Raw genomic sequence first — 25,460 nt, forward strand, 5'->3', positions numbered from 1 at the left:
AAAATTTCGCGTCTCTGTTTGATTGGCTAAGGTATTGATGTATCTGCAGCCAACTTCAAACTCTATGCAAGAATTTTCATTTCATTTACATATTTAATCTTGTTTCTGTTTCAACTTGATTTAATATTTATTCTGTAAAATTCTTAAATTTTCAAAAATAATTTATTTATTTATTACTGTATTATATTATTGTTTACTATATTTATTAATAATTTTATTACTATTGATTTCAAAATGGCGCGCAATCGAAAGAGAGAGAGAGAGAGAAACATCGCGATACATATCGAAAACGACAAGAATCGATATTTGCGATTAGCTTGTGCGGCCGTGACTAGCGTTTGTGACACACAAGTTTGTCTTTAAAATACCCAAGTTTCTTTCGTTTAATTAGTTTATAATACAGTTTAATTGAGAAAAATCATTAAAGGTAAGTTTTATTTCTTTTCGCTATTAAAAATTATTGATTTTTGAAATTTAAAATTATCGTTTTATACATTTTTTATTACAAATTTTCATGAATATTTTGCCTTGTCATTGTCAGCAGCAAAATTTGTTTTCTTTATTTATTTTTCATTTTATTTTCAAAGTAAAATTGTCATTTTTTTTTTCATTGTCAAACTAAATAATTGTTTGTTATATTCTATAGAAAAAAAGAATTCATTATTCTGTTGATATAAAAATATCCATGTTAATTGTTTGTTTGACGTGCATAAGAATCTTAATGTTCCTAACCTATAAATGTGTTCGAAGCAAAAAATTTTCTCTTTTACTTTATAAAAAAAATTGTTATAAGTTTAAAATATTTACTTATTTTTCATTGTTGTTTTCTTTTCTATTAAATTTCGAAATTATTTAAATTAATTTCTGATAATGATTTATTAATAAACGTTTTTTTTTTCTTTCTATGAAAGACAAAACTTCGAAAATTTTTTCTCGTTCAAATAGAATTTAAAATAAAAATATTTATTTACACTTGAAAAAAAATTTTACATCTTTTAACAAATAATTTCACTGCTCAAAACAAAAAATAATCTTTTGTAACAAAATTTTTAGGTTAAATTTAGTAAAGTTTTTCCAAAAAAAAAAAAAGAAAAATTGTTTTAAAAGTAAAAATTAGAATTTAAAATTTAATTGTTAATTAAAATTATAATAATTAATTAAAATTAAAAATTAATTTACTGAAATTATTATTATTATTATTATTATTATTTATATTTTGCATAATTTTTTATTTAAAACGAAAATTATTAATTACTTTAGTAAAAATTTTAGAAAACAATAATTAATTTTGTTTCTTTAAATAAATTAAATTTGAATATTTTGATGTATATTAATTTGTACAAAAGAATTTTCTTTTTTTTCAATTGGATAGAATTTTGTACGAAAAAACTATAAAATAAAAATTGTTTCTTTAAATAAATTAAATTGAAACATTTTATTGTATTAACTAGCAAAATTAAACGCACGCAAGCGCGCCAAATTGAGTATTTAATTGTTTGTTATAAAGAAATTAAAGATTAATATTATCAATAATAATTTAATTTATTAGAATATTATTACATATTAAATAATAATAATAAAAATTATATGTTTACAGGCCTCGGATTATACGACGTTTTCCGACTTTTTTCAAAAATACGACTTTTGTCGACTTATTTTAATAAAATGCGACATTTTTTTTTACATTTGAAAAGAAAATGTAAATAAAATACATTTTTTTAATATAAAATGTACATCTTCTTCAGATCTATTTAATTCAATTATTTAACAAATTTTGAACTAAAATGATTCTTCACTAAATTAATTATTTTTAATAATTTTAATGAAATACATCACAAATTTAATTCTATCAAAATTATTTTTCAATTAAAATTTTTAAAAAATTTAACAATTGTTTATAATTTAAAAAAAAATATCACAATAAAATTGAATTATTTTTTAAAAATTTAAATTCAAAATAAACTAAAATTCAATTATTACCCGAAATTTTAATTCAAAATCAATTAAAAATCCAATAATTATCCAAAATTTTTAATTTAAAATTTAATTATTTACCAAGTTTTCAATTTAAAATGAAATAAAATTTAATTATTTTCTAAAATTTCTATTCAAAATTAATTTTTTTAATTTTCAATCAAAAATGAACTTAAATTAAATTATTATCCAAAATTTCGATTAAAATTCAATTATTTCCCAAAATTTTTAATTCGAAATGAACTGAAATTCAATTATTTTCCAAATTTAAAATCAAATAAAATTTAATTATTCTCAAAAATTTGAATTCAAAATTTATTGAATTTTCAATAATTATCAAAAATTTTCAATTTAAAATTTAATTATTTACCAAGTTTTCAAGTTCATAGATAACTTGTAACATAATAGGAAAGTTTTTATTGCCATCAATTTAATTTGTTTGTTTCTTTTCTTATTATTTTGTATCCCATATATAGTCCAGTTAGGACGGCGGGAAGTTATTACTACTGTAATAATAAATCATAATAATAATAATAATAAAATGAAATAAAATTCAATTATTTTGTAAAATTTCTATTCAAAATTAATTATTTAAATTTTCAATCAAAAATGAACTTAAATTAAATTATTATCCAAAATTTCAATTAAAATTCAATTATTTCACAAAATTTTCAATTCAAAATGAACTGAAAGTCAATTATTTTCAAAATTTAAAATCAAAATTAAATTTCATTATTCTCAAATATTTGAATTCAAAATTAATTGAATTTTCAATAATTTGAATTTAAAAGCATCTAAAATTTAATTATTTCTAAAATTTTCCATCAAAATTTTTTTTTTTTTTGAAATTTAATAATTTCAATTATAACTCTAAGGAAATTCAATTATTTTTAACTATTTTAATAATATTCTTTGAAAATTCAACTATCTGAAACTATTTTTCAATTAAAAATGATTTTCAAATTATTGTATTTTGTCCGCATTTTCTAATAAATTTTTAGTGAAATCATCTAAAATTTTAATTAAAAAACACTTAAAGTTTCAATTAATTTCAAAAATCTCAATTTTAAATCATTGAAAATTCAATTAAATTTAAAAAATGTTTACCAAAAATTGTTTGATAAATTATTGTTAGTTCTGTAAAATTTAATAATTGTTTGAAAATTAACAATATATTTTTTGAAATTTAATTATTTCTAAAAATTTTAACTTTAACCCTTCGTAAAGGATTATTATTAAAAAAAAAAAAATTTCCCTCTCTTTTTTTTAAATTTTCCGTTAATTTAATATAAAAATAGTTTAAAAATAATTAATACGCTAAAGGGTGTAAATTATTTTTTCTTGTATTTAGAATCTAAAATTATTATATATTATTAAAAATTAAAAAAGAAATATATTTTTGTTCTGAAGAGGAAATCGTACAGATTTCGAAACGTTGGAGAAATATATTTATAACATTTGGTCCGAATGTCTTCGTTTATTTTATTTATCTTACTTAATACTACTCGGACGTAAAAGATTATTCATATTTTTGTCCATTTTGGTTTGTTTTTTTGTAAAAATTGCATTTTTTTTTAAATCCATACGATTGATTGTTCAAAATCATGAAAAAAGGTTATAAAAAAAATCGTCGATGAAAAATAATCAAAATTGTGAGAGAAGTTTAAATTTTTAATTATTCGAGAATTTTTACTTTTATTTGAAAAAATATTAACAAATAATTGTTTTTTTTTTTTTTTTAAATTTTTCATATATTATAATTTTAAATACTAAATATATTGTCGGGGGAAAAAAAATTGATTATTATTAAGAAAAAAATTTTTTATTTAAAAATCTGTAAAATATTTTTGTTAAAATAAAAAATAAATCCACTTTTTTTTTGGAATATAAATTGACTGAAACGACTTTTTGTGTCTTTAAGTTGATTCGAGGCCTGTTTTTTTTTATAATTAATATTTAATAGGTATTCATTGGCCCCCCTGGTACCTTAAAAATTAATTTTTAAAAATAAATTTTTTTCAAATTACTATCTTGTACGAAATTTCCTTGCGCATCTTTTTTCTCATCATAAATTTTTTATATTTGTATACAATTTTTGAATCAATATACAACTTTAAAAAAAATTTCGTTGGTAAACGTTGTGTACTTCAGCTTTGTGAATTGAATTTTCGAATTTGGAATTTTAAAGAAACTTATTCCGAAATTTGGAAACACAATTATACAACTTTGGCATAAATGAGAAAAAGAATTAAAGAATTTTTTTAAATTGAATAGAATTTTACAAAAAAAAAAAAAAAACAAGGAATTAATTTTATTTCTTTAAATAAATTAAATTAGAACATTTTGATATAGTAATTTGTAGTGAAAAGTATTTTTTTTTAATTGGTTAGAATTTTACATAAAAAAAAAATTAATTTTGTTTCTTTAAGTAAATTAAGTTGAAACATTTTGATTAATTAATTTTTGCACTAAAAAATATTTTTTTTATTATTTACCATTTAAGAGAACATTTTTTTTTTTTTTTTTTTTCATCAAAATAAATAAAAAATTTTGTTTCTTTTTTCAGATGTTTCTAACGCGCTCAGAATATGATCGTGGGGTTAATACATTTTCCCCAGAGGGACGACTATTTCAAGTTGAATATGCAATTGAAGCAATAAAATTGGGTTCAACGGCAATTGGTATATCAACATCGGAAGGTGTAATATTGGCTGTTGAAAAACGTACATCATCAGTTTTAATGGAACCAACGACTGTTGAAAAAATTGTCGAAGTCGATAAACATATTGGCTGTGCTGTTTCTGGTTTAATGGCCGATTCACGAACAATGGTTGATCGCGCACGTGTTGAATGTCAAAATCATTGGTTTATTTATAATGAAAAAATGACCGTTGAATCGGCAGCGCAAGCTGTTTCAAATTTGGCAATTCAATTTGGCGACAGTGATGACGATGGTAGTGCAATGTCACGTCCATTTGGTGTGGCAATTTTATTTGCTGGAATTGATGAGAAGGGACCACAATTATTTCACATGGATCCGTCAGGTACATTTGTTCAATTTGATGCAAAAGCCATTGGTTCGGGAAGTGAAGGCGCACAACAATCATTGCAAGAAGTCTATCACAAGGTTCGAATAAAAAACAAATTAATTTCTTTTAAATAGAAAAATTTAATATAAAAAATATTTCTTTAAATACTATTGTTGGAGTTGCAGGTGATAATTCATCGATTATGGTTATGGAAGTAAAAATTCATTTTTCTTCAAAAATTAAAAACAGATGTCCCAAATGCAATTTTAATGAATTGTATTTGTGATTTGTAAAATTTAATTGCGAAAAGCAATTACAAAAAATAACACGTTTTTGCAATGATTTATTTTTTTTTATTTTTCTCTGAGTGCAAAACGTGTTGTTCATCTTAACTGAAATTCAATAATTTTATTCTGGTGATTCAAATAAAATTTAAAAATTTGCTACAACAAAATAGTTATCTCATCAGCATTGTATTGAAAGAATATTAAAATATTGATCAGCAAAAGATGATTTGCTGTGAAATTTAATTTTTTTGCGTCCTGAGATTGCAATGGATACTCATACTAGAGAAAAAAATTCCTAATTTATCAAAAGTAGCTTCTTAATTATTTAAAAATTGCATGGAAAAAAAAATCTTTATCTGGAATAACGATATGTTTCGCTAGAATAGTAAAAAAAACTTTCGCTGTTTTAGTGAAACATCTCAGTGAAACTTATAGCTATTCCAAATAAAGATAAAATAATTTATATCAAATAATTATTATTTGAGTCAATTAAAAGGTATTTTTTTCAAATTACATATAATAATCGTGAATATCTTTCGTTCATTCTGTCCACACCTAAAGTTAGTATTTGTTATAGGTCTTTTGTTTTTTTTAAATGTGTTGTTTGACATTATTTTGTGTTGGTTAAAATTTTTCAATGTTTTGACATTGTCATTTGTGCGGTCGTATTTTAATTATTAAAAATTATAAAATTGTTAGAATTGTGCAAAAAAATTATGAGGATTGTGAGAAAAATTGATTCGATTGCTGTTAGAGTAAGCTGCATAAGTTGATAATTTTATCAAATTTCAAAAATTTATTTAATTAAATCACGATAATTTAATTAATTTTAAAAATAATAAAAAAAATTTTATATTATTTATTTATTTATATTATATATTACAAATTAAATTTTTTTTTATTTTCACAAAATATTTATTTATTTTTGTTATTATAATTAAAAAAATTTATATTATATATATATATTAATGTTATATACATATAAATTTTTAATTTTGACTAAATATTAATTTTTTTTAATAATTTTTATTTTTAAATATTAACTTAATATAAAATTTTTTAAAATAATTTTTATTTAAAATAAAATTTAAATTATTATATTTTATATATATTTATATATGTTACATTAATTAATTAATTAGGAATATTGAATAATATATATATATTAGATATTAAATTTAAATAATTTATAAATTATTTATTTATTAATTTAAATTTATTAATAATTATTATTATTATTTATTATTATATAATAATAAAAAATTTCATTTAATAACAAATATTTTTATTATTTTTTGGTTATAATTTTTTTTTTGCAAAATATTTTTTTTATTATAGGCAATTGAAAATTTATATATTTCATATAATAGATTAATAATAATAATTATTATTTATTATTATATAATAAAAAATAAAAAATTTTATTTAATGATAAATATTTTGATGATAAGAAATTTTTACAAGACCTTTACCGATATATGTTATATTAAAAATTATCAATTTAAATTTTAAATCGAAAATTTTCTTAAAGAATTTCTGAAAAATTATCGACAGATAATCAAAAAAAGAAATCAATAAATATTTTTTTTATTTGATAAAAATTAAGGAATTATTATTAACAATGTAATTATATTATAATAAATTAAAAATATTATTGATAATATTAATTTTAATTTCTTTATAATAAACAATGACATTCCTAATTTCGCGCGTTTAATTTTGCTAGTACAGAAATTATTAGTTTAAATAAAGTTTATTTATTTCAAAAATATAAAAATTTTTTTGTTTCATGTAAATATTTATTTACTAATAGTAAAGTAATTATTTGAATCACAAATTTTTTTTCAGTGTAACTTGCATTAATTAGTTACAATTATTTCTATTTAAAAAATATGTATATTTCTTAAAAAAAATATATATATAATTAATTTAAAAAAAAAATTTTTAGTAGAATTAAAAAATTTTTAATTTTTATTGCAGTCGATGACTTTGAAGGAGGCGGCAAAAGCAGCTCTCACGATATTAAAACAAGTGATGGAGGAAAAATTGAATGACACCAATATTGAAGTAATGTCAATGACGCCAGAAAAATTGTTTCACATGTACACGAGGGAAGAATTGCAAGAGGTGATTAAAGACATTGCATAAATTATTTTCACGTTGATTTTACGAAAAAAAAAAATTGTTTCGTCGAATTATTGTGAATGTTTTTTTTTTTTTACTTGTCTCTCACATTTTTGAAAGGCAAGATTTCGCGTTAATTTTACAATTTATATTCTTTCTTTAAAAATTAGGTTTTCTCAAAAGAAAAAAAAAAAAGAAGAAAAACACACACACACAAAAAAAAACATGAAATACAAAAAAAGGAAAAAGGAAACTTGATGAATTAATTTCCTTGTCCCTTTTTTCTTTAATCAACGATCCTCTATTCCAATCTTTTTTTTTTATTTCATTACTTTATTGTTCTTTTCTTGAAATCGTTTTGAATTTTTTTTTTCGAACACAATCAGTAGAAGAAGAAGTTTGTGAAAAATATCGGATTTAGCATAAAGAAATTAACAATATTTTTTCTCAATTATAGATAATAGAATGTGTGTCGTCGATAGGAGAAGATGAAACGAGATCACGTCAAAGTAGTTCCACACCTGTCCAAAAACCTTCCACATCCATTGAAAATCATTGAAGACATTTTGTTTCATAAAGCGAGGTTTCATTCTTATTTTTCTTCTAATCAGAATTTTTTTTTTTTTTTTTCTAATTTCAAATTTATTTTTCATTCTTCATTTAAAACTTTTCTAATTTCTTCATTAATATCATTTTTTATCATTCATATTGACAGGAGTAATTAATTAATCATTTATTAAGAGAGTAATTGTAATAAATTTCTATGTTTTTTTTTTTAGAAATTAGCGTTATATTTCCAAAAATTTTGGTTTATTTTGATTTTTCCTTTTTTTTAAATTTCAAATTATGATAATTGAAAAAATTATTTTCTCATTCATGGAAAATATTTATCTCAAAAGATTAAGTCCCTCTTTTTTTTAAAATGTAAATTAAAAAAAAAATGCAAAAAAAGTTAGTAATTTTTTAAAGTTAATTTTTTAAATTCAGTATTTAAATTGAATTTTGAATAACTGAGAATGGAAAAATTGGTAAGTATACATACACTAAATAAATAATCATAAATTTAAACCTATATCCAAAACTTCCTGTCTTTTCCGTTTTTTTTTAATTTTCCAATTCATGGAGAGGTAAACGATGAGTTGCAGTTAAAAAATTTATTGAAATTATTTTATAAGTTTTTTAAAGGCAACAGTATAATTGGTTGTACCTCACAAAAGAGGGCGTTGGCAGGGGCCCTCTTTTCCCCATCCTTAAAAAAAAAAAAATTTGATTTAAAAAAATTGCTTAATTAATCACAATTTTGTGAAACTAAATTTCTTTCCTTTTTTTTAATTTAAGCTGCAAATTCTAACTGTTAAAAAAGCAAAATAATTTTAACGATTTAAATAATAAAATTAAATTTTTTTAAATAAAAACGGATTTACGAGATATTGAAAATTTAAATGCTTCTTGTAAATCTAATTGTTTAAATTTAGAAATTCATCGGTTATGGTTGGCAGTAAAAATTCATTTTTTTTTTCAAAATTAAAAACAGATGTCCCAAATGTAATTTTAATGAATTTTACTTATTCTTTGTAACATTTAATTATGAAAAGCAATTACAAAAAATATCATGTTTTTGCACTGAATTATTATCAATGATTTATTTTTTTTTATTTTTCTCTGATTGCAAAACGTGTTGCTCATATGACTAAAATTCAAGAATTTTATTCTGCTGACCTCGACACCGTCCTTGGAAAATCTATTTTCACTTATTTTCAAATAAATCAAAATACTTTGCCATATGCTTTTAGAAAATCTTACATACTTTTTTTTTGTAAAATGTTTTTTCAATTTTAACCTGAAGAAGGGTTATTTTGCAATTTTATGCAATTTTTTACGAATTTTTGGATATATACCTTTAAAGTTACTCTATTTTTAAAAAGTTACTTATAAACAATTTTTTACCAATTTTTTATGGTTTTTTTTTATTATTTATTGTTGTTTTTTAAATTTTTAGTTAGGAACCTATAATATTGTGCCTAATTTTAAGTGTCATTGAAATCAATTGTTCTTAACTTAATAATTTTAACATTTCTTATTTTAAAACGAAAAATCTTCTATTATATTAAGTTAACAAATTTCCAAAAGCGACACCGACACCGTGACCTCGACACCGTTCTTGGAAAATCTATTTTCACTTATTTTCGAATAAATCAAAATACTTTGCCATATGCTTTTAGAAAATATAACATACTATTTTTTTGTAACATGTTTTTTTCTATTTTAACCCAAAAAAGGGTTATTTTGCAATTTTATGCAATTTTTTACGAATTTTTGGATATATACCTTTAAAATTACTCTATTTTTAAAAAGTTATTTATAAACAATTTTTTACCAATTTTTTATGGTTTTTTTAAATTATTTATTGTTGTTTTTTAAATTTTTAGTTAGGAACCTATAATATTGTGCCTAATTTTAAGTGTCATTGAAATCAATTATTGTTTTTAACTTATTAATTTTAACATTTCTTATTTTAAAACGAAACATCTTCTATTATATTAAGTTAACAAATTTCCAAAAGCGACACCGACACCGTATGTCCTCGACACCGTCCTTGGAAAATCTATTTTTTCACTTATTTTCAAATAAATCAAAATACTTTGCCATATGCTTTTAGAAAATCTTACATACTATTTTTTTGTAACATGTTTTTTCTATTTTAACCCGAAAAAGGGTTATTTTGCAATTTTATGCAATTTTTTACGAATTTTTGGATATATACCTTTAAAATTACTCTATTTTTAAAAAGTTACTTATAAACAATTTTTTACCAATTTTTTATGGTTTTTTAAAATTATTTATTGTTGTTTTTTAAATTTTTAGTTAGGAACCTATAATATTGTGCCTAATTTTAAGTGTCATTGAAATCAATTATTGTTTTTAACTTAATAATTTTAACATTTCTTATTTTAAAACGAAACATCTTCTATTATATTAAGTTAACAAATTTCCAAAAGCGACACCGACACCGTCCTTGGAAAATCTAGTTTGACTTATTTTCAAATAAATCAAAATACTTTGCCATATACTTTTAGAAAATCTTACATACTTTTTTTTGTAAAATGTTTTTTCAATTTTAACCTGATGAAGGGTTATTTTGCATTTTCATCCCAAAAAAGGGTTATTTTGCAATTTTATGCAATTTTTTTTTGAATTTTTGGATATATACCCACAGAAAAAACTTGGACTCATTTTTGTTGCAACTCATTTTCTTTTGGTTATCGAAATGAATATGGGACAAACTTCATGTTATTCAAAATGATATTGGCTGGAATTTCAGATTTCTAAGTTGGCATCATAAGCAGAGTAATTTTGTATTTCAATTATTGTTTCTAATATTTCAACAACACCAGAAAGATTATTTTGACCAGTACGAATATTTAGAAGTTTTTAAATAAAAATTATTTATTATTATTTACGTAGATAATAATTAATTTCATAAGTTTTTAAATTTACCGCTATTATTTAAGTTGGCAGTACCGTTCCTGTTGTCAAAACACATGTTTTCATTTTTCTAACCTAAAAACATATTTCCTTTATTATTTTATTACGCGATTACAAGCAATTTTTAATCAAATATATTAAGTCTAGCGTGTTATTTACTTCTTTGTAATTATTATATTTCATGTTTTTGTGCAAAATTATTCGTTATTTCACAATATTTTTCCATTTTTCTTTTTCTCAAAATGAAACTTGCCTGTTTCATTTTGATACTTTTACCTTAGAACTCGAAATGAAACAACCAGTTTCATTTTTGTTGCGAATCAAATTGAGTATAGAATCTATACTCAATTTGAATTCAGGTTTTTTCTGTGCCTTTAAAATCTCTTTACAAAGGTTTACTCTGGATAATAAAAATAAAAATCGATATTTTAAAAGGTTTTTCGATTTATTATGAATATTTTTCTCAAAAATTTGCAAAATCTCCATGTGTTTGTGGGGCAATTTACAGCAATTTAATATAATATAAGATAAAAAAAATATATTATAATATAATTAATATTGTTGTTATAATTATAATAAATTAAAACATTTAATATTTAACAATTGACATTTCATCCTTCAACGATACTGATCAAAATTAAGATAAATTTTATAAAATATTAATAATAGGGTAACTGCACCAGTGGTGGATCAGTTAAGCCCCTTAACTTTCTTATTTTGACTTTGAAGTTCTGTATAGGTTGTTTTTAGACAAATTCGAGGTTATTCTTTATAGTATTATGGACCAGATAGTTCCAATAGACATTTCCTTCAAGGTTAGACTTAATTTTGACACCTACGTTTACTTTAATGCTCCATCAAAGATAATTTGTCAATGATCCTATTCTGGATCACTGTTTGCACCAGTCATGGTTATAGATTGCTCCAGTGGTGGATCACTTAAAAAATCATACTAAAAAACATTGCATTTTTACATTAAGGGACTGAGACGTTTTGCAACTTTTATAAGGCTTTACGGACAGATTTTCAAATTCACTTTCCTATACATATCCCCTCCTCTTTCATTTCTATAGGTATAATGTGACTAAATATTAATTAATCATCTTTTTATTAGAATTTTTGGTAATAAATAAATAGAAACTCTTAAAGCTTCAGTTTCAATGATAAATAACATTTATTAATTCTGGGTATTTTAATTCAACAAAAATTTAACAATTTGAAATCAGGGGGTCGATTACGTAACTTTCCCACTTCCCACATCCCACATTTTACATCCCACATCTCACTTCCTACATTTTACATCCCACATCCCATTTCCCACATCTCACTTCCCACATTTTACATCCCACTTCCCACATCCCACATCTCACTTCCTACATTTTACATCCCACTTCTCAATTCCCACATCTCACTTCCCACATTTTACATACCACTTCCCACATCCAACATCTTGTGGGAAATGGGAGAGATGTGAGAAGTGGGATGTGAAATGTGGGAAGTGAGATGTGGAATGTGAAATATGGGAAGTGGGATGTGGTATGTGAAATATGGGAAGTGGGATATGAAATATGGGAAGTAAGAAGTGAGATGTGAAATATGGGAAGTGGGATATGAAATATGGGAAGTGAGATGTGAAATATGGGAAGTGGGATGTGGCATGTGGTATGTGAAATATGGGAAGTGGGAAGTGGATATGAAATATGGGAAGTAAGAAGTGAGATGTGAAATATGGGAAGTGGGAAGTGGATATGAAATATGGGAAGTAAGAAGTGAGATGTGAAATATGGGAAGTGGGATATGAAATATGGGAAGTGAGATGTGAAATATGGGATGTGGGATGTAGGATGTAAAATGTAGGAAGTGAGATGTGGGATTTGGGAAGTGGGATGTAAAATGTGGGAAGTGAGATGTGGGAAGTGGGAAAGTTACGTAATCGACCCCCAGGTGTTAACAATTAATAAACATTTGAATTAGTGTTAACTAAAATTTAACTCATAAAATTTTCAATAAAACAATGCGTCAACAGGCGAAAAGTAGGACTGATCCACCACTAGATTTTGTTACTTTTTTGGTTCCAGTCGTGGATCACCCCAAAACAATGGACACGCGCTACTTACAGACGTAAATATTGTTCTCAGGGCTCTATGGGGATGAAACGAAATGCCCCCTATTGTGAAAAGAATTAAAAATTGTCCTAAAATGGCTCCAAAGCTTTCTATTACAAAATATACTCTTAACTTACATGCTAAGGAAAACTCTTGTTTTCTGTCACCACTTTAGTAATTGTTGTCCTGCTTTCTTCGCGATGAATTTAAAAATTTTTTTAAATTGTAATATTGATCTGTATAACTTTCTTAACAATTACCGACACTTGCGGTTCATTTACTTACAAACGTGTAAACACAAATGACCATTTTTCTCGCAGTTGATCCACCACTGGTGCATGATCCACCACTGGTGCAGTTACCCTATATTAATTTAAAACATAAATTATATATATATATAATATACATAAACTACAATAAGTAAACAACAATAAGTACAACTATAACCAAGCGAGCGTTATCGAGCGAGGAATACATCGCTAGTTATTATAAATTAAAATTTTATAGTACACCGAAACCAATTGTAAAATAGGTCCAATTTTTTCGTTATGGTCCATATTAACATCAACTGTAAGGCATAGTAAGATTTTTAAATAATAATTAGATTTTCTTTTTATTGCCGCGTAAAAAGTATGCGTACACTTTCCTCTAATCTGTAGAGCTTTTATTTCCAATTTTTTTTTAAATTTTTTATAAGAGTGATTGAATTTGATTCACTAGTTTTATCCCATTTGTTTAATTTTTTTTTCTCTCTTATTTTTTAAAAAGAAAAAATTTCCCAACTAATACATCAAGATTAAAATACTTATTTAAAAGTTACATTTGTGTTCAGTAAAGCATCATAAAAAGTTTTATACTCTCGGGGAGAATTCATATAGCATTGAATTCGTAAACGGACGGAGGTGACGGTTGGTTCGCTTTTCGATTAAATGCCGACGTCTCGACACCTATCCAAAATCAATAATTAATTTCGCTGGAAAAGCGCCCGGGACGGGATGAGAGTGATGAAATGGCTGCGCCGCTGCGATGTGCCGATAAAACGTCTCCTTCCTTTTTTTTTTTTTCATTCTGCGCTTTAGAGCTGAGAGATTATTGGATATTATTCCATTTCAAGCGTTCAATCCCGCAACGATTCGCTCGCTCTGGATTCCCACGGGATAAACCCTTCCCCTCCCTCTCTCTCTCTGCACACTTTAAGCTCACTGATTTTCGTTCCCGCCCAATTCATAGAACGGCTTACAGACATTTCACGAAAGTCATTTTTATTAATTTTTTTTGTATATAAATGATGATTTTTATATGAATAAAAAAAAGTATAGTAAATAATAAAATATAGGTAAATTACGAATTTTTTAAAAAATAATTAGCTTAAACGCAATATAAAATTGTTTAACTGCATAGTTGTTGCATAACTGAAACACTGGGTAACAAAAAAATGGTCATGTTGTATTTATTTTAAAATTCATGTGTTTATTGAATATTTGGGTGTCAATGAACAAGAAAATACAAAAAAAAAAATTTAATTTCTTCAGTTCCCTGAAAATGAGGGGTTAATGTGTCAAAAAATGGCTTTTTTGGTATTTTTTGAAGTACTATAAAAGGAAAACGTGAGGGTATAGAAAGCTTTAATAGCACTTCAAAAATAAGTGACTTATTTGGTATCTTACAATAAGATGTAATATGGAAAAATAGTATCTTCCATCTTAAAAAAAAGATATTTTGTAAAGTATCTTATTAATATTTAATATATGCTTTTTGCGTTTTAACAAAAATGAAAATATTTCTTCCATCTTAAATTGTAAGTTACTTCGGTAAGTTTCTATATATAACTTGAATTAAGATATTTGTGGGGTCATAAGATGTTTAGAAAAAAGATGCTTGTAAATTCTAAGATACGTCGCAGAATTTGAAGTTACTAAAATATAAAATACATTAAGCATCTTACATAAGAGGCCATAGTTAACCTCAAAATTTTTTTCATCAAAAATATATGTAAAGCACTTTGGCGAAGATACTATTAACATTTTAAACTAAGATATTTTAAATAACTAAAAAGTTACTACCAAAACATCTTATATTAAGATACTTCTTTTTGCAGTGAGGGCTCAAAAAAAGCTTAAATCTTCAACTTTAAGACCCAAAACTGAAATGTCATGCAATAATTGCGGGGAACTTTTTTTCTTCTATATATTTATCAAATAAACTTATTTAAATTTAAAATAATTTTTACACAATTATTTGATTATTTTCTCGTATTTTGAATTGAGGAAAATGAAGATTTCTGCTTTATTTTATTTGTCTTTTTATCTACTTTGGAAAAGCGCAGTGTAAAGCTCTTTTCATGAGAAGCGAAGAGAACTCAAGGAACGATTGGGTGAAAAGTCTGGAAAAGGGGGAGAGGGTGGTGAAGGTGTATATATATATATATATATATATATAGTTGGAAGAAGGAGAGTCTGTAATTAACTGAACGATGAGAGGTGGAATACTCTCCCGTTTGAGTCCCTGAGAATCCCCGGGGATCTGACCCGTCGTATCAGACGCCAAACACTCGCTCCCTCGCCACGTTCAAGTTTCGCTACGATAATTGCCTTCCCTTTACTGTCGCGCCAATACTCACTCACACACATACAAACACGCACAGCAATGATACTTGAATCACTTTAGAAGTTGAGCAAATTTGCGTTTACTATTTTATGAACAGTTATCATATTTTATTTCTTATTGGTATTGTTTTCTCAGATATAACTTTAGGTTTTTTTAACATCAGGGGAATACACAAAAATCACTTTTTTTTTTTTTAGAAAATTTCATGCCGTATAAGTGTTCAAAGGGTTACCTGTTAAATTTTCGAATCAAATTTAAAAAAAATTTTTAAATTAATAAACTTAACTCTCGAAGGCAAAAAAAAAAAGTCTTACGATAGTTCCAAGGGTGGATAAAGAGCTCCAAAATAAGAGTTAACGGGTTTTAGTGGATTGGAGCTGGTAGCAGTAGTATTTTAAAATTTTTTTTAGGATGAGTTATTTCCGGTATTTTTTGATAAATCACAAAAAGGATTTAGAGAAATTGTCTAGCAATGCTAAGGAGATCAAATTTTTCATAATATCAACCCCCACTTTGGAAAGATTCCCCGGAATGTGCCCCCTGGAGGTTCTATCAGAATTCCGCCTGAACTTCTAACGGAATTCCATCGGAGTTCCAAAGAATTTCCGTTGGGATTCCGACGGAAGTAGGACTTTAAAAATTTTGAAAAAAATTAATCGGAATCCCATCGGAAATTCTTTGGAATTCCGATGGAATTACGTTGGAAGTTTCGGCGGAATTTTGATAGAACCTCCAGGGGGCACTTTCCGTGGAATCTTTCCAAGTGGGCCGATTTCAGAAGGGACCAAAAAATGCCCTTATTGACCCTTTTTTTTAGTTCTTTAGAAAAAATTTAAATGTAATTGATCAAAGAAAATTAAAAAAAATTTGCAAAATTATAAAAAAAAAAAAAATTTTTTTTTATTAAAGAAGGTAGAGCTACTTTTGGTGAAAGTAAAAAAAAAAAACGTCATGGCGATTTTCCGATGCGTGAATTATATATAGGATTGGAATATAGAAGCTTATATATCAAATATATATGTTCTTTGACTTCTTTATTACATGAATATCCATTTCCGGTTTTCTAGTCTAGACTTGTACTGTGTAATAAGGAAGAGCCAACGTTCTCTTTATTATGTATTACGTTTTCGCCTATTTCCGCGAAGTAAAATAATTTTTTAATTATATATATATACAATAATTTTTATTGTACAAAAAAATAGGTCAAGAAAAAGACCATATAGAGACTTTAAATTTTAATTATTTTTTGACATTGTTTTCATAAATAAATTTTTTATCAAAATTCTACATAAGACAAACGTTTTTTTCAAAATTAGTCCAAAATTTTTATTCATTTCTTAATTACCTGCATAATATAATTTATACCTAATAATAATAATATAATAATAATAATAATAATAATAAAGTATAAGAAAATAATTACAAATTTTATAAATGGAATTTTTTTTTAGTTTCACTTTTAATTAACAATTGATGATTAATTTTGCAAAAACGGAAGTCTTATGAAGAATTTCGTATATATATATATATATATCTTTTTATGCGTCATCGTGAACTTATTTTAAAATTTTTCACACAATTATTTTAAAATTATTATTATCTAAAGTAGGTCAGGGACTTTCATGCCATTGAGAGCAACATTTATGCCAAAGATGAGAGACTAATTTTGCAAATTTATGAATTTTATTAGAAAATTAAATTGTCAGGTGGTCTACACTATATCATAACCAGGTTATGTCTCAGAATAAAAATATTGCTTTTTTGTAACGGTACGGATAAACGGTAATATATAATCAGGGAAATATAATAAAAAAAAAAAAAGAAAAATTGGTATAATTACCTCTCAATTTTACCTCATTTTCATTGTGTCCTCGTTACGCGTTAAATTTATAGGTTATGTTTCAATTTTTTTAAAAATAAAAAAAAAATTTTTCCACAAATTATTTTTTTGTTATAAAAAAAATTTAAGATAACAATACAAATGAAACAATCTTTTTAGTTACGATTTGTTTGAATACTTATTTCTAATTTGCATGTATAAACTTAAAAATTATTAAATAATTATATTTTTTTAAAGAGAATATATGTAATATTTTTCTTTCGGTGGAAAATGGTCACTTGTATATAACTTATTTGAATTAACGCGAAAGGATGACACATCGGTTACACAACGTCTTTCCGGATTTTATATATACATATATATTTTTTTTTAATTAAAAATTACGTGAGGTTCACTTTTATGAAAGTTTCACAAATTACTTTTGCAATAAGTGCGGAGAAAGGAGATTTTAAAATAAAAATGATTCTTTAAAAATCGAGGAAAAGAATTAAAATTATATCTAGGAAGTTAAATAATAAAATTTTGTTTGGAAATTGAAAATTTAATTGATAACATTATTTTTTTTTTAAATTAATAATAATAATAAGTAGTTTGAAAAAATTGATATCTTTGAGGAAAATTTTTTTTTCAATTCATAGTCGTTTTTGAACGATTAATGATTTAAAATTCAAAACTGCAATTAATTATATATTTCTTTCTTTTTAGTTATAGAATTTTATAAACACTGATTCGTGGTCACGTGCACTTTACTCGCGTAATATTAAAATGAAATGAAATAAAATGAAAATGAATAGCACGACTTATATTCTATAAAGGTATATATATATATATATATGTAGCTCACCTTGCGTGTACATTAAACTTCAGAGAAAGTAATACTTTCTTGAAAAGTCAGCTCGTATCAAACGTTTCTTAATTGCAACCTGCTACGATTAAGATTCACTCTAAACGAAAGTGTTTCCCCCGGAAACATTGATTCCCATCGATAGATGATTAATTTGTTTTTTTTTTTTTTATCGAATTCTTTTTTTTTAACCTATACCATTAATAATTTGTCCCTCATTTTAGAAACATAAATTTAAAATAAATCAGATCCAATACTGATTCTAAAAAAGGTAAATTAGATTTTAGAATGTAAAATTTTTTTTCTAATCCTTAAAGGGTATTTAAAAAATAAATCCGCGGGTATTTAGATACCGAGATTGCGTATACTTGTAATTTTGTTGATCTTTTAAAATCCAACCCTTTGATTGGAGAATTTTTCTCTGACTATTATTATTAGGGTTATTATTAGGCTTTACTTTAAAGGTGAAAGTTTCTGGGATTTACATTTGCCAACCTTTCTGACCTATATTTTTTCCTAGTTTTTGCGAGAGTAAATTTTTCTTTGGCTTTGGACGAACAAATTTTGGGCTCTTGTTTCCCAACCCTGTTTGTTTACAAATTGTCATTTATGTCGATTATATATGATATTGTGTAATAGGAAATTATTATTTTCATTAATTGACAACGCATTAGAAATATTTATCAAGCGTGCATTACTTAAATTTTGTTCATTTATAATAAATAAATTATTGATAATTATTTGAACCATAAAAATAATTAAAAATTTTCAAGTGTTTTGATTGTGAACTTAACTTAAATCTTATGTGATAAATATAAATAAAGGTTAGTGTATTTCATTTTATTTCGAAATAAATTTTTTCTTATTTAATTGCTCGCAATTTATAATAAGATACCAATTCAGGTATCAAAAAATGATCCCATATTCTGGATCATTTCTTGAAAATGATTCAAATATTTGGATCAATTTGATACCTTATATCGAATCAAAACGTTGCATTCCAAAATGATACCATATCAAGTTTACAGTGAGGATCTTAGATCATAGGGTTGTCAGATTTCCAGCTTCCTACCTCCTCGGAAACATTTTTGCTGGACTTTATCTTTTTGTATAAAGCCATATTGGATCCGTCATTTTGAATTTTGAAAATCTGATTTCAAATTTGGAATCAGCGACCCCAACGAGTGACAAGCCGATTGCGTTTTTTCAAAATGTCGTCCGCGCTTTTTGAATTTTGAAAAAGTAACACCGGATTCGTTATTAGCGACCCCCCCCCCCCCCCCCCCCCGGGTAACGAATTTCAAATGAATGCGATGAATTAAAAAAAAATCGTCCGCCATTTTGAATTTTGATAATCTGACTTCAAATTTGGAATAAGCGATCCCAAAAACCCCCGCGTAACAAGTTTCTTAGATATTTGTCTACTGTTTTAATAGTGTGACTAAAAGAATTAATGTCAAATATTTTAGCGGCCATTTTGGAGGCGCCATTTTGAATTTTGAGAAAATAAAAATTTCTTACAATCACCAAATGAAAGGGCAGACATTTTAAACGCGATATTTTTTCATTTAAAATTTTTCCCAAACTCGATTTCGAATCAAAAATATAGTTTTGATGAAAAAAAATCATCTTTTTTTTTTTTTTTTTTTTTGTTTAAACATATAAATATAACTTTTTTTTCATCCTTAAGTCAAAAGTTAAATTTTCTTGTAAATTCTGAACGAGGACTTAAAAAAAACATACGAAATATGTATTGTCAATTTTTTTTTTAAGTGCATGAATAATAATAATAATAATTTAGAAAATTCTTAATATAATTGAATTAATTAATTCTAATTTTATTATATTTTAAAAAAAATTTTAATCAATAATATTAAAATATTCATAAAAGTGACAATTTTCTGAATTTTCAAAAATAGAAAATTAATTTTTGCTTAAACTACCAAATATTTTTTAAAATTAATAATTTTGTTAATTATTGCCGAGAAGAAAAATCAAAAATTTTCATATTCATAAAAAAATGTTTATCAAAAGAAAGCAGATATTTGGGGTTTATAAATAAAGTCTCCTATTTTTTTTTATAAAAATATTTTTTTATTTATCTACATTATATATATAAAAAAAAAGTGACATGCTTTTGTTTTTGTTTTTCTGACGTGGCAGTTTTTCGTGCTTCTTTATATGCAAATTTGCAAAAAAAAAAAAACAATAAATACAAAATAAAATTATTAGCGAGTTTCACCGAGCGTAACTTGAGATTGAATCTATCCATCGTTATAGTATAGTTGTCTTGAATTTCCTTTACCTTTAAAGCAAAGCAAAGAGAAATCGTCGAATTTACAAAACATTATAACGTGATTGTGACAAAATTTTTTCCATAAATAAGGCTGTTTTCCTTTTCTTTTTTTTTTTTACAAATTTTTAAATAAAAATTACTGATTTTATTAGAAAAATAATTTTACTTTATAGCAAAAAAAAAAAAAAAATTATGGAAATTATTTATTTATTTTTTTTTTTTTGAAATTAAATTAAATTCTAAATTTTGTTTATTGTTCAAAAATCGCATTTAAATAATTCAAGCGGATATTTAAATCCCCTTTCGTCACTGAAAATATTAATTTATATATCCGCGAATAAAAACACATATATATCACAAACGTGTTTTATCACTTCTATCATGAAATTTTTGTTTCAGTATTTTATGACAAAATTTTCCATTTTAACTATAACTGATTAATAATCATTGGTCGGTTGATAATTTGAGTATTTGGCGCATGCGTCAACAAAATGGCCGCCCTCCACTTGACGACTTTAACAGAGCTGTACAATTACAATTATCATTGAAATTTATTTTTTCCCTCTAAATTTGTTTCTGTAAAATTGAACTTTTTTCAAAACTATATCATATACAATCGTGAATTTCAAAAAAGGGTCATTTTCGCATAACAAAATTGATAGTGAAAATAATTCTTTATGATTTTTAAAGTTGATCCCTTTTCGAAATTACAAATTTATTGGACCAATGAGGAAATTTAGATATTAAAAAAAAATAGTTGTTTCTAAAATTGTGTTTCTAAATTTTGTCAACCATGATGAGAGTATTCACCGTAACCACCGTTGCTTTCAATTCCTCCCTCATCACCATGACCATGATGATGTTCATGATGAACGTGAACTGGAACTGGAACCTTAACGGGATAGGGTACTGGTTTTTCAACAGGAATATGTTCAATTTTCTCAACAATATAGGGTTTATCAACGGGAACTTTAACTGGATAGGGTACAGGTTTCTCAACTGAATAGGGAACATGTTTATAGACAGTATAGGGTTTTGGTACTGGTACTTTAACATGAACTGGATAGGGTTTCTCAACGGGAACTGGATATGGTTTTTCCACTGGTACTTTCACCTCATAGGGCACTGGTTTTTCAACTGTTACAGGATAATGTTTCTCCACAGTGACTGGATAGGGTTTTGGTACATGAACCGGATATGGTTTATCAACAGGAACTTTCACCTCATAGGGTATATGTTTCTCAACAGTGTAAGGCTGTGGAACGGGAATTTTCACCTTCACTGGATATGGTACATGTTTTTCAACGGTATAGGGTTGTGGAACGGGGACTTTGACTGGAACTGGAACATGTTTCTCGACAGTGTAGGGTTGTGGAACAAGGACTTTTACCTCGTAGGGTTTATCGACAGGTACTTTCACTTCGTAGGGGACTTTTTTCTCAACTGTATAGGGTTGTGGTACGTGTATTGGTACTTTGACAAATACCTTGACTGGATAGGGTACATGTTTCTCAACGGTATAGGGTTGTGGTACTTTGACTTTGACTTCGTAGGGTACGTGTTTTTCAACAATATAGGGGACGTGTTTGGTGACTTCGTAGGGTACGGGAACTTTTTTCTCAACTGTCACGGTTTTCACGTGTTCATGATGATCGTATGATGAATGAGCATCACCAATGGAGTCATCACCACCACCGCCGCCGCCACCGCCAAAGTCACCGTACGAGTGGCTGAGGCCTCGTTTTTCTGTTTTTCGTTCGACATTTGTCTCTGAGGATTTTTTCTCCTCAATTGAACTGCTGACCAAACTGATCAGCAGCGCCAGAAGAACGATGTGAATCTGAAAAATTAGTTTTTCGAAAATTAATATATATATATTTTTTTAAAATTATATTTAATTAATATTTTTGAATTTAATTTTTATTCTATTTTTATTTAACCCTAGACAGCACAAAACATAGCTGGCTAATACGTAGAAGCACATCTGGGGTAGAAAACAACCCCAAAATTTTTCTGTTTGCTAGAATGTTTTTATTTAACGCAAAATAACTTTATTATATATGTTATTTTCTTCGTTTTTTTTTATAAGAAAGAAGGTAGCGTTTTTTGTTTTTTGATAGAATCAAAAATATGGATAAAAAATTACAGAAAACACAAAATCTGCAAAAAATACTGAAATTTGATTTTTTTCTGGGGTAGTTTTCTACCCCAGATGTGATTTCTAGGGTTAATTTTAAAAATTGGAAAAAAAATCATTATTATAATATTATTATAAATTTATAATTTTCGAGGATAAATAACCTATAATTTTTTATTTATGTAGAAAATAAAATAATTATTTCTAAATGCTTTGACAAGTAGCGGAAATTTGACGATTAAGTTTCAAGTATTGCGCGCAAAAAGTGGGGGTAACGATCTGTGATTGGCTTTCGTGTAACCTTGACCGCTGCGCCGCGCAGTGTTTTAATTAACATAGTGATGGGGCTAAAACGAAGTTGATGATAGTAATATTATTATTATTATTATTATTATTATTATTATTATTACTATTATTATTATTACTATTATTATTATTACTATTCTTATTACTATTACTATTACTATTATTATTTTTTTTCTTGCTTAGGGACTTTTGGGAAATCTGTATACAGATACCTTAACTTCCGCATGCCAAGGTTATGTAGGGTTGGTAAAAAAAAAAGAATATTATTATTACCATTATTGTTTAATATTATTATTTGTATAATTTTTAAAGATAATAAAGTTGTTAATTGTGATTAACAAGAAAAAAACGAAATTAACTTTTATGAAAATAAACGTGGGACAGAATTTAATTTTTTTTTTTTGCAAACACTAAAGGAAGATATAAGTGAAAGTTTATTGAGTAATGAAAAGTCATTAATTGACGAAATTAAATTAAAAAAATATGACGTAATATGTGCGAATCAATTTTATCACTATCTCTTCTTATGTAAAGTGAATTTTTAATTACTTGCAAAATTTGTAATTAAAGGAATAAAAATCAGGAAATATATTTAACACGGAAATTAAGTTCCAATTTGATATAAGCAATTACTAAAAATATTACAATAAAAATTAATTTTATATTATCAATTTTGTTATAATTAGAGTTGGATAAATTAATTTATTGGCATATATATATATAATAATTATTCTTTATAATCACTATTTAATTAATAATTAATTAAATAACACGATCATAGAAAATTAATAGGTATTAAAATAAGCGTTGCAACTTATTTTAATGCCTTTTAATTTTCTGTGATATTATTGAATTGATATTAATAAATTGTATAAATATATATATAACCAAATGTAATATTTTTAATAAAAATTTGTAATTAGATTTTTTTTTTTAATTATCGAAGTAATTGAAATTATATAACAGATAAAGTTATCGTAATAAGGAATTAAAATTATGATGATGATGATGATGATGATGATAATAATAATGATAATAATAGTGATAATTATGATAATGATAGTAAACAATTTGATTTGCATATACAATTGGTAATTAAAAGTAACTTTCACACAGTGAAAGTTAATCATTAATTAATGCAATTATTCATGAATTATAAATGTCGATAGATTCTGCAATTTAGTTTAATATTTTAGAAATTTTTTTTTAAATTTTAGAACTCAAAAACAATTTTAGAACAAATTTAATAGAATTTGCGATTAAAATATACAATTTTTTCACTATTTATATATAAATATTTTCAATATATATCGAATTTATAATTATCTTATAATTTATAATATATTTATTATTCTTTATAATTATTTATAATCATTTATAATTATATAATTATAAATAAATAAGTAATTAGTATAAATTAATATAATTAAATTAAATTAATTATAATAATAATAATTATATATATATAATTATGTAAATTATAATCACACCCAATTAAAAGTTTAGTTTTTTATCAAAACTAAATAAAATTAATTCACAAAAAATTTAAAAGGCATTAAAATAAGCTGCAACGTTTATTATTTTAATCCCTTTTGGTATTAAAATAAGCAAAATTGGATTAAAATAATAAGCGTTGCAGCTTATTTTAATGCCTTTTAATTTTCTGTGATTTAAATTAAATTTATTTTTTATAAAAATCACTTAAAAACAGTTTACAGTTTGAATGTTAAATAAAATTTCCCACTAATTGTAAAAAAAAACAATTATTGTTATACCCTCACATTTTTAAAGTAACTATTTCTTAAAACCAAAAGAAAAAATCGTTATTTTGAAATTATAATAAAAAAAAAAATTAATTTAAATAATATAAAATTGAATTGTCGTAGAAAAAAAGCAGGAAATTTAAATCGCGAAAGTAATTTTCCCCACACACATACACACATTCAGGGGACACCTTAGTGGGCGCGATATTTATGCGGAAGTGAATCTTGTTTTTCTTGTCCACTTTTGCAAACTGTACACACAACAAATACACGGACTTACCTTAAAATACATTGTACAGCTCGCGCGTGTTTTAGCGTGGCATTCAACCACAAACTGAACCGCTACCTTTTCTAGTTACAGCTTTATATACTCCAGGGTATAATAACCCGACACTTTCCCTGCACCTCGTCGCTCATATTATGGTTGAATGTGCGTTTCCTTTGCATTTGAGCAAAAAAAAAAAAAAAAAAGAGAAGTAATAATAATCATAATAATGATAAGCAAAAAAAAAAAATCTTACTAACTTGATTATTTGTTTCAATGTAAATAGTATTATTCTTGATCTGTTGAAAATTGATGGAATAATATATCTATTTTATTATTATTATTATTATTATTATTATTATTATTACTATAAATAAATGGCAATGACGAAACATTT

At 24.8% G+C, this 25,460-nt stretch overlaps 2 protein-coding genes across 3 annotated transcripts; one reads left to right on the plus strand and one right to left on the minus strand.

Moving 5' to 3' along the window:
- Positions 1-291: 291 nt before the first annotated feature.
- Positions 292-8,012, plus strand: LOC127281298 (proteasome subunit alpha type-5). 2 transcript variants are annotated; one of them, XM_051304946.1, is made up of 4 exons: positions 292-427; positions 4,541-5,101; positions 7,271-7,417; positions 7,872-8,012. In XM_051304946.1, the coding sequence occupies exons 2-4, from the start codon at positions 4,541-4,543 to the stop codon at positions 7,971-7,973; spliced, it is 810 nt and encodes a 269-aa protein (XP_051160903.1). In that variant the 5' UTR covers positions 292-427; the 3' UTR covers positions 7,974-8,012. The 2 variants fall into 2 exon arrangements, with proteins under 2 accessions (XP_051160903.1, XP_051160904.1); XM_051304947.1 differs by lacking the exon at positions 7,872-8,012 and having other exon boundaries at positions 7,271-7,667.
- A 12,355-nt stretch (positions 8,013-20,367) lies between these two features.
- On the minus strand, positions 20,368-25,197 carry LOC127281297 (uncharacterized). The gene is made up of 2 exons (XM_051304945.1): positions 25,079-25,197; positions 20,368-22,432 (listed from the first exon to the last, which is right to left on the minus strand). The coding sequence occupies exons 1-2, from the start codon at positions 25,088-25,090 to the stop codon at positions 21,380-21,382; spliced, it is 1,065 nt and encodes a 354-aa protein (XP_051160902.1). The 5' UTR covers positions 25,091-25,197; the 3' UTR covers positions 20,368-21,379.
- Positions 25,198-25,460: the final 263 nt, after the last annotated feature.

The sequence above is a fragment of the Leptopilina boulardi genome, unplaced genomic scaffold, assembly GCF_019393585.1.
Source record: "Leptopilina boulardi isolate dan_hultmark-lab unplaced genomic scaffold, ZJU_Lbou_2.1 LbouV2_266, whole genome shotgun sequence".
In the NCBI taxonomy this organism is placed as follows: Eukaryota; Metazoa; Arthropoda; class Insecta; order Hymenoptera; family Figitidae; genus Leptopilina; species Leptopilina boulardi.